The sequence below is a fragment of the Equus quagga genome, chromosome 15 (genome assembly GCF_021613505.1).
Source record: "Equus quagga isolate Etosha38 chromosome 15, UCLA_HA_Equagga_1.0, whole genome shotgun sequence".
NCBI lineage: Eukaryota > Metazoa > Chordata > Mammalia > Perissodactyla > Equidae > Equus > Equus quagga.
The window spans coordinates 46693025-46703854 of NC_060281.1; the positions used below are offsets into that span (position 1 = coordinate 46693025).

A 10830-nucleotide genomic window follows, 5' to 3' on the forward strand; every position below is an offset into this window, starting at 1 on the left:
GTGCATGTGCATGTCTGTGTGTGTGTGTGTATACATATATTCAATTTACTTTTTTTAACCCCTGAGATTATATTCATGTAATACTTCTGTAAAATTTAAAAACAGTAAAATAACTCCCAAGTGTTCATATGCTTTTTCTCATCTCACTTCGCAAAAGCTTCCAAATATTTTTACAATAATCATGAGTTGCTTTAATAATATTTATATCTTAAACCCTAGACTTTTAAAAACTTGAACATAAACTTTATAAAGCTTTTCATTCATTCTTTAAAAGGGAAATATTTGAACTAAGAAAATATTTTGCTGGTGATGATTGTACATCTTTGTGAACATACCATAAACCACTGAATTGCATACTTTAAAAGGTGATTTTATGGTTATGTGCATTATATCTCAATTTTAAAAAAACAAAAGTATTTTACTTCTGAGGTTACAATGTCTCCTACATTCTTTAATGTACTGAAGGAACTAGGGACATTTGAGCAGACTAATGCTTTAACACATTAAGGCAATTACACTTTTAAACACTAAGTAATTGCCAAGTGTCAAAAAAGGCACTTTATACCAGGTACGGCAGATTCCCAGTTGCCCACACATATCCATTAATCCCTTCTTCCTTACTAACAGGAGTGTGATTTTGCTTGATATTGCAACATGCTCAGTTATAAAATATTTTCTCCCTTTGTCCTACAGTTATTCAGAGTAGCTGCATGATTCTGTTCTAGCCAATGAGATATAAATAGAAATCCACTGTCAGAACTTCCAGGAAAGCTCCTGATCTCCCAATAAAAGAGGGAAAGACTCAGCTGGTACTCTCCTCCCGCCCTTTGCCTTTCCCCTCTTTTCTGCTTAGCATTTGGACACGATGACTGACAGTGCAACAACCATCTTGTGGCTGACCCAAATTTTGGCTAAATCACTGTCTGGCAAAACTGGAAACTAGAAGGACACTTCCATGGGCAACTACACCAACCCTGGACAGACTATTTCCAAGCTGCTTATGATGAGAAAAAATAAAATCCTTAATTGGTAAGCCATTGTAGTTGGAGTTCTTTTATATGCAGATGAATAAAATTCTGATACAATGATCAATACAACAAATGAAAACTATACATCATTACTGACAACTAAATTAACCTATCAATTAATTCCAAAGGGAAACCAACAGAGATCATACCTTAACAGCAGTGTTTGGTTTCATACCACACCGGTAGGTCCTTGCTATGTGTGGAGTAAGCTGGATTTCCTTGGTAAGCTGCCTCCATTTTCTACACTCGGGTTTTGTACATTGAACCTAGACGGAAAGTAGTAAGTCAAGGTCAATGAGTTGCCTAATCTCCAGCTGACATTTTTATCCTCTACCACTCACTCTGTCATCTTCTCCATATGATTTGACCAAGCTTTCAGCACTTCTAAGTACTCTTTCTTCCCCTTGCATCACCGCCACCCACATAATCCACTTTTACCCCATCCGGGTAATTTCTGATTCAATACTAGCTCAGGCACCAGGAAAGTGCAAAGGGGATCTGACTACTGCTGTCAGAAAGATTTTCCAGCTCTAAGCCAAGGAAATAATCAGAGTTAAGTTTAGTTACAGTTAGAAAGCATACACACTAAATGTAACGTAGTCTCCTGGTTTGGATCCTGGAAGAGTAAAAAGACACTAGTGAAAAAACTGATGAAATCCAAACAAAGTCTGTAACGTAGTTATTACTACTATACTAACATTAATTTCTTAGTTTGACAAATAATCATGGTGTGTTGTATGATAACATTAGGATAAACTGGGTGAAGGATATATAGGAACTCTCGGTACTATGTTTGCAACTTTTCTGTAAATGTAAAATTGTGCCAAAACAAAAGATTTTATTTAAAATAAAAGTATGCAGATATCTATATGCAAAAGAATGAAGTTGGACCACTACTTCACACATATACAAAAATTAATTCAAAATGGATCAAACACCTTAATGTAAGAGCTAAAATGATAAAACTCTTAGAAGAAAACATGGGAGTCAAATGTCATGACCTCAGATTTGGCAATGGATTTTTAGATATGACACAAAAGCATAAGCAACCAAAGAAAAAATGGGTAAACTGAACTTCATCAAAATTAAACATTTGTGCACCAAAGGGCACAATAAGTGAAAAGACAACCTATAGGAGAAAATATTTGCAAATCACACATCTGATAAGAGTTTAGTATCCAGAATATATAAAGAACTCTTACAACTCAACAAAAAAAGACAAACAACACAATTTAAAAATGGACAAAAGATCTGAACAAATATTTCCCCAAAGAAGATATACAAATGGCTAACAAGCACACAAAAAGATGCATCAGTCATTAGGAAAAAGCAAATCAAAACCACAATGAGATACCACATCATACCCACTAGGATAGCTAGAATCAAAAAAAAATGGAAAATGAGCTGGTGAGGATGCAGAGAAATTTGAACCCTCATACATTACTGGTGGGAATGAGAGATGGTGCAGCTATTAGGTAGGAAAAGAGTTTGGTGGTCCTTCAAAGAGTTAAGCATAGAATCACCATGTGACAATAACAATTTTATTCCTAGGTATATACCAAAAAGAATTGAAAACAGGTGTTCAAGCAAATATTTGTACACAAATGTTCATGGTAGCACTATTTGCAATAACTAAAAGGTAGAAATGACCCGAATTACTATCAACAGATGAATGGATAAATAAAACGTGGCAAATCCATACAATGGAATATTATTCACCCATAAAAAAGAATTAAGTATTAACACATGCTACAACATGGATGAACCTCAAAAACATTATGCTAAATGAAAGAAGCCAGTCGCGACAGGTCACATACTGCCTGATTCCTTTATATAAAACATCCAAAATAGGTAAATCCATAAAGACAGAAAGCAGATTAGTGGTTACCGGGGGCTGACAGGAGAGAGAAATGAGAGGTAACTGCTTAATGGGCACAGGTTTCCTCTGTGAATGATGAAAATGCTCTGGAATTAGATAAGAGGTAGTGGCTGCACAACATTGAGAATATACTAAACGCCACTGAATTGCACATATTAAAATAGTTAATTTTATGTTATGTGAATTACACTTCAGTAAAAAAATTGTGCAAGAGAAGCTCAGAATTACCTACATTAAAAAAACTGGCAAATCATTTATTAAATGATGATATATTTACCTTATATACGCAATCACTAAAACATATTTTCAAAGAATGGCTAAATGGAAAAATAATATAAAGTTAAATTAATAAAAAAACTAAAAGTTACCAAAAACTTATATGCAAAGTATGATTTTACACCTAGTTAGGATTTGTATATAAAGCATGGAATCGTGTTTAAACATACACATAAAAATACAAACAGAGGGGCCAGCCCAGTGGCATAGTGGTTAAGTTCATGCACTCTGCTTTGGCAGCCTGAGGTTAGCAAGTTCAGCTGCCAGGCGTGGACCTAGCACTGCTTGTCAAGCCATGCTGTGGTGGCATCCCACATAAAATAGAGGAACACTGGCATAGATGTTGGCTCAGGGCAAATCTCCCTCACCAAAAAAAAAAAACAATTGAACAGAAAAAAAAGATCAGAGAGATATGTACCAAGCTTAGCAACAGCTACCACCAGCTGGTGGTGAGTCTTTAGTTTCTTCTTTATACTATGTTAAATTATCTAAGTTTTCTACAAAAATAAAAAATGTGAATTGCTTTACTAGACATAGAACAATAAATGCAGTAAGAGAAAAAGATTTGCTGAAAATTGGTATTTTCATCCAATGCTCTTGCTTTTAGCTCCACAAATGTTTCAGAGAACAATAATGGGTTATCCTTTTACCCAGTAGGGCAGCTGCTGGTCTGCCATGAAAGCTTTGGGACTAGGTTCAGTTTTTCCATTGCTAGTCCATATTTTTTTCCACGTAGTATACTTGTCATATCCATCCTTATGGCTGAAAAAAAAAAATAATAAACATATCAAGTTAATCAGGTTTTCAAAACAGAAGGCAGGTTAATAAATCTTATGTAAAGGACTTAACTCGCCATATTATAAGGAGGGGGAATGTTATTCCAGCACCCATAAAACGAGTTGTCAGTTGAGTATCTGAAACTATTAAGAAGGGGTGGCTACCTGTCCAGAGCCTTCTAGTCGTCACCATCCTCCCCAAAATCTTTGCATCCCTCCCCATGCACCGTCACACAACAGCAAAGCAGCTCCTAGATTTTTCAGAACTTGCAGACTAAAGAAAACAACTGTCTCACAGCAGATATTTTTTGAGCCCTGAGCGCGCACACACGTAAGCACGCGCGCACACATGCATACTATGTCATCAAAGTTCTGGCACAGCTGTAGTCAGCACAGGCATTGACTGAAATGGTGGAATAATTCAGTAAGCCTGGAGGCTCAGTCTTAACTGTCTGACTCCCTCCACTGCCCCTGCCACTGTCCCCTCCACCACGGAAACCTCAAACAATTAGCGAACAAACCTTCTGTAGTAATGGTCAAAGCATTCATTACAGAAATGCTCCCCACAGGAGAGGTGATACCATCGAGATGTGTAGCCATTTTTGGCGCATCTGAAAACAGCAAAAACATGTAGCTTTGGTGACAAATAAACATTTCTTCCCACTTTTTTTTAAAAACATGGATCAAGCACCTCCTATGAGCCCATTTTGCATTATCTCCACTTAGAATCCTAACAACAGGGGAAACAAAATGGATGAATGATACATAATAAGACATGGTGAGGACACAGGGACTAGACCAGTGGTACCTAACCCAGCTGGCTGCACCTCAGAAGGGCCTGGGGCTTTGGAGTTTTATCAAGATGCCCTGGAGCAATGATAGCGTTTTACGACATGAAACAAAGGGTGTCACTGTGCTTGGTGTAAGGTGCATGTTGAAGGAGAGAAGCCCAGTCTCTAGCAATAACATCTGACCCAATACTGAACAGTAAACAAGTCTGGCCAAGTGGAATCTGACCACTGAGCAAGCAATCTGACAAACATAACCTGTCAAACAGCCAATAATGTAGTAAAAGAATGAAATACAATGCCATTATGAACACTAGCACCCCACCTCTCTGAGATTAAAAAAAAAATATGCGATTTTTTTCCAGGTTGTATTGAATCTTAAGCCTTAATTGAAGATTTTTCTTTAGAAGTAAAAAGTCATGCTTGGGTCATCCTAATAAAAATGGCAAGAGTGCAATTAGCTACAGAGTTTCAATGAGACCTGTATATGTCTATTGGAAGAGGAGGTATGTTATATGAGGGAGAGCACAGAGAAAAGTAAACACATGGTGGTCTTACAGGGAGCTCAAGGGTTCTCTCTACCGTCTCCCCACCTCTTACCCTATCCCACCTTCAACCCCCCCAGAGAGGTACAGCTATTGTCAGTCGGATTTGAGGACACTGGCCACTATGCAGAGCTGATAAGGCTAGGTCTAACAGGAGGAGCATATAAGAGGGGGTGGTGTGTACAGAATATACGAGTACTGTCTCTATTATTAGATGACTTACAGTACGTATATCTATCTTTAGGAAAACTATCTTCGAGGATGATGGTTCCCACAAAGAATGCTCTCACAGGCAGGAATGTGAGGCCAAGACACACCATCTAAACAGACCTTTCAGAAGCACTTGCAAAGCACACAGGACACGTTGCTGTACAGCCCGCCTTTTCACATTTCCTGTACTTCTTCTCTGACCCACCGTCTTCATCCTCGTCTGTTGTCTCTGTTGCTTTTTTCTTTGCCTGAGGAAGAACCAGCTGAGGTTAACCTTTCACTGGCATAGTCAAGGGTGAAGGTGGTGGAAGGTTTATTACTGAAATCACTTCCACGTTAGGAGGAGGTCTAAACGTGAAGGTCAACGACATCGTGGCAATAGTTTAGGAGCTGACAATACAGCAATTTTCCTGAGACTGCACTGCGTAAATAATTCACTAACTTGCTAGAAATATAGAAGTAGCACTTTAACAATAGGTCTCTGAGCAGAGAACTAAAATGCACATGAGGCTTTCTTAGGAAATAGCTGCGATCAGTCAAAATAAAAGCCACTCTCAAATTAAGATTTTTTTTTTCCCTTTACTTAGAGCAGCTACATCCTCTCAGTACTGCAGATGAAAAACCAGGTGATGGATAAAAACTGGACTGTTGGTGGTGAACACGATGCAGTCTATACAGAAACTGAAATATAGTGATTACACCTGAAATTTACACAATGTTATAACCCAATATGACCCCCATAAAATAATTTTTAAAAAACTAGAAAAGTTCTAGAAAAAGAATTACACCATTCAATATTTTTTTAAAAGCCCTACAAAAGAGATGGCAGCAAGTAACCCGCCAACAGCACCCAACCAACTATAAGCTGAAGTCCAAATTCCTGTGAGTGACACAAGTCAAGTATGAGCTGGCCCCAGCTCATAGCCTGGAGGCAATCACACAGCTGCAATTCTATAAACACCCATGCTGATTTATGCTCTATACCTTATCTTTGCTGTTTCTGCTGCCAGATATGCTTTTTTCTACATACTATCACTTTATTGCACTGGACTGTGATTGTCCTGGGGTGAATTTCTCCACTAGATCGCAAATTCCTTGAGGACTGGAATTATATCTTTTCATCTCTAATTCTTCAGTCTCAATCATAATAATGCCGTGTGCTCAAAACAGATGCACTGAATGAATGAATGGCTAATACCTGCCTCCCGGAGCTCCTCAAAGGAAGGCTATCCGGAGAATGATCAAAAGATGCTTTTTTCTTTGTCCTCCCCCGTGGAGTTGCCATTGTATCAGAAAGTCTGCAAAAAAGAAAAGAAAAGAAAAGAAATAATTAAATATTAACATCTGCTAATACTTTCAACACTCTGGAGCAGTGTTATTATGTAATTTTGTAGGTAAGAATATATGCTCTGGGGGCTGGCCCAGTGGCATAGCAGTTAAGTTCGCATGCTCCACTTCAGCAGCCCAGGATTCATGGGTTTGGATCCCAGGCAGGGACCTATACACTGCTCATCAAGCCATGTTGTGGCTGCATCCCACATACAAAGTGGAGGAAGACTGGCACAGGCGTTAGCTCAGTGAAAATCTTTCTCAAGCAAAAAGAGGAAGATTGGCAACAGATGTTAGCTCAGAGCCAATCTTCCTCAACAACAACAACAAAAGAATATATACTCTGCAGTTAGATTGCCTGAGTGTGAAGCCATTGCTTTCAAGTTACTTAAACTCTTTAAGCCTCAGTGTTCTCATATATAAAATGTGCATAGCAAGAGTGTACCACAGTACTGGAGTGAGGATTAAGTAAGATAACCAGCCCTGTCATATTACAAGTATTCAACAAATGTTATCCATTAGTAGTATGTACATTTCAAAATATAAAAATGAGAAACACACCACACAAATGACCAACAAACAAATTACACTATCTTTCTAAAATTCAATAAGTAAAAACACCTAGTTTTTGTCTGTTATGTTCCTCTCCATCTTACTGTGTCTTCTTAGCAGTTCCTGAATTTTGATCTCTTATTATACTTTAAAAGGAAAACTCACTCATTCCTTCCCAGTAGAACTCAACAAATAAATCTCAGGCACACTGTACAGTCACTACTGAATATGGGAATCTGGGTTAGAGCGTCACTGGTATCTTCTACTGAAAAAATGTTATGAGTTCTCAAACTAGTCTAATAACAGCACAGTTACACAAATATTAAGAACCAAAAGTCTACAAGAAAATAATGCATAGTAATCATGAATAATTAAGAGTTATCAAGTATTTTTCCAATTAAATTAGATAAGGAATGAAAGATGCTTAGCATAAATAAGTACTCAATAATATATGGATTCTACAATTATCACACGTCTCCTCCCCTGATCCAGCATATTTACTACACACACACTTACAGAAAATGATAGCATGAAAAATAAATAGGATATACCTATGGATAAGGAATTTGAAAGTGGAAAAGTGTTATCGTAAGATACAAATTTCACATATATAATCTCGAGCTTTGAGAAAAGCTTTGAGGAGCTTGTAATCCTAATGTTTCACATCTCCGGGTTGTTCCAACATTCATTAAGAGCATTTTTCATGGATTATTAACATCATGTGAAAACTTTCAGTATGCCATCCACATCGACTTTGAGAAATTTTGATACCAACGTTATGGATAATTTTCCTTTGACTCAGTCTTCATTTTCTCAAAACCATTTTGTTAGTTGTGAACACGTAAAGCCTATTCATATTCTGAAATGCATTATAGTTCTTCAAGCATTAAATAAGTTGCCATTTAGTTCTGCAGCACTCATTATACTGCCACACAAAGCGCTAATCATGTTTAAAGTATTACCGTCTATCTATAATTGTTAGACCCAAAGAAGGCTTTCGGGATCACATTTGTAGTTTCCAAAGGCTGTCCAATCTAACAAATCTCTTTATATAAAAAACGTATCTCACATTATTCATAAAATGAACCACAAATAAAGCATATGTAAATATGTAAATGTACAGTAAATGTAAGTGTTGCAGCAAAAATACTTGCATCTAATGCGGGGAACGTAAATAAAATTAGCCTAGGTTTGTGCAACATTTGACCCTGTCATCCAGGAATGCAAGAATTCCCAAAAGAAAGCGTAGTTTCTGGAAATTTCACCAAACATTTTTAATCCAACTGTATACTGGAAAATATGTATTTAATTGCAATAGAAAATAATATATTCGGGAAGTCGTTAAGAGGAAACGAAAATATCAGCTACAAAAGCCATTATTGTCTATGCTATCTGGGAAAAATATAACTGAAGATTTTTAGGACAGCACATTTTTTACCTTTAGTTATACAATTAATAGTTATGTACCCTTACCCTTTTTTGACACTTCCTATAATTCTGTACTTTCACTATTACTGAGTTCTTGTCGATTAAAATGGAGGGAAAAATTTTTAAGTAAAGTTGGAAGGACTACATTTATTGCGCTTTTAAATACAATCTTAGAAATGCTGATCAAAGTGTCATTAAAACAAACTAGTACACTGAAAGTGCTTTCCCACCTGGTTTTTCAAATTAACAAACACACCTAACTTTAACTATAATCAACTTGTTTCAGGTTCAATGTGATTTTATAAGCGTATTTCTTCCTAATTTTAAATTCATAGCTTTGGTTTTCTTTTAATGTGACAAGAGAGAGAAAAACAGTGGGGTTTTTTGGGGGTAAATATGTAAGCGGATATATCAATGTCTAGATTTCTATTTTAATAATTCCCAGGATTTTTTTCTGAAGTAGCTTATTCAGAAAGTTTTTTTTAAAAAAACACACAGAATTCATAAAAATACGAATCAAAAGGACTCCAGGTTGGGATAAAAATTTACAGTGATGTCAGCATAATTTCTAAAAATAGGACAGACTACTAGAAACTTCTTCAGAGACCAGAGAAACAGGAATTTCCCTTTGGGCTGCTTAAAATACGGCAGGACGAGCACCTGACTACACTCACACTAATGAAATTTTCCGAAATATGGATCCAGTTCAACTGCCTAAATGTTTTGTTGACTACTTTCTCTGCCTGGAAGACAATGAATTATTGATGGTCATTTTCCCACGTACCTCCTGAAGAAACCTCTCCACTCGCCTTTCTTCCACTAAAAGAGAGATTTTTTAAACACAACCAAACAAAACGCAAAAGCCTTGAGTTGTGTGCGTCTATGTGGAGCGCCGGATCTCCACGCTCACCCAGGGAAGGCTGGGCCTCCATCTAGCTGGGTTCCATGTCACCGAACCCCAACTTTCTACAGCTGGGCCTGCCTCTTCCTTCCTCTTTCACCTGCCAGCTGCCAGGCTGTTGACTAACACAGCTACCGTAATCGGGCCGCCCCCTCCGGGTCCCCAGTCCCGGAGGAGTTACCCCAGCAACCTGGCAATGCTGATCGTGTCTCGGCGCGTGCCGGCTGCGCCGGAGTCTTACTACAACACCTGCGAGGCTGTGCCGGCTGGGCGCCGCCACACTACCGGCTGGAAAGAACACGCGAGGGAGTTCCCACACCCGGACTATGGGTTTCCCCCCGCAGCAGACGCTCCCCAGGTGACAGGGCTCTGACAGCCCCCAGGAGGGAGCCCCAACGCTCCCTGGGCCAGCTGCAGCCGCCTCGCTTTCCGAAAAGCTTTCTCGTCTCTTCTCCGAACTCGGAGAAGCAACAGCCTCCGGGGCTCACCTTTGCGCTGAAGAGGTGCAAGGAGTCGCGTGGAGAAGGCACCGCTGGACAGAAAGGAAACATTGTAGGGGGGTTAGGAGAGACCCGCAACACGCGAGGAATTGGGGAACGCGGTCTCGCAACACCCCAGCCTGAGAAGTCCCCCTTCCGCGGACGGGGATCCCCACCCCGCACCCCGCTTCCAAGCCGGGGAGCGAGGTCTCAGCCCTCGGGCACGCGTCCACCGCCCACCCGGGCGAGGGGCGCTGCACAGGGGGAGAGGGAGAGCTTGCACCCCAGCTAAACTGCTTTGTGCAGAGCTGTCACCCGAAATCCGCCGCCGCCCCCACGCCCGCCCCAGGAGCCGCCGGCCCCCCACCTCGGAGCGCCGGCGAGACGGTGCGCGCCGCCTCGGGCTGGGGGCGCCTCTCTGGAGCCGCGCGCCGCGAGCACAGGACAGCAGGTTCCGCGCCGCGAGCCGCAGCCTCCGCTCGGCCGCCGCCGCCGCCGCCGCCGCCGCTTCCGCCCCTGTCACGGCGTGACCCGGGGTGGGAGGAGCCGGCGGGCCCAGGGAGGAGGACGGTCCCCGCCTTCGCCTTCGCCGCGGCGCTCGCCCCGCCCTGGCCATTTCCGCCGCTGCGCAAGCCGGGG

The 10830-nt window shown here is 40.3% G+C and overlaps 1 protein-coding gene across 2 annotated transcripts in view; it reads right to left on the reverse strand.

Moving 5' to 3' along the window:
- The window catches only part of KDM1B (lysine demethylase 1B), a 48893-nt gene extending 38071 nt beyond the window's left edge, over nucleotides 1–10822 (reverse strand). The window contains exons 1-7 of one of the 2 annotated variants that reach the window (XM_046640840.1): nucleotides 10559–10822; nucleotides 10201–10244; nucleotides 6701–6800; nucleotides 5623–5750; nucleotides 4481–4570; nucleotides 3834–3945; nucleotides 1178–1294 (exon numbers count right to left, since the gene is read on the reverse strand). In XM_046640840.1, the coding sequence (XP_046496796.1) occupies nucleotides 1178–1294; nucleotides 3834–3945; nucleotides 4481–4570; nucleotides 5623–5750; nucleotides 6701–6800; nucleotides 10201–10244; nucleotides 10559–10807 (840 nt within the window). In that variant the 5' untranslated portion in view covers nucleotides 10808–10822. The remainder of the gene's footprint in view (nucleotides 1–1177; nucleotides 1295–3833; nucleotides 3946–4480; nucleotides 4571–5622; nucleotides 5751–6700; nucleotides 6801–10200; nucleotides 10245–10558) is intronic. The other variant, XM_046640842.1, reaches the window with a different exon arrangement.
- Nucleotides 10823–10830: the final 8 nt, after the last annotated feature.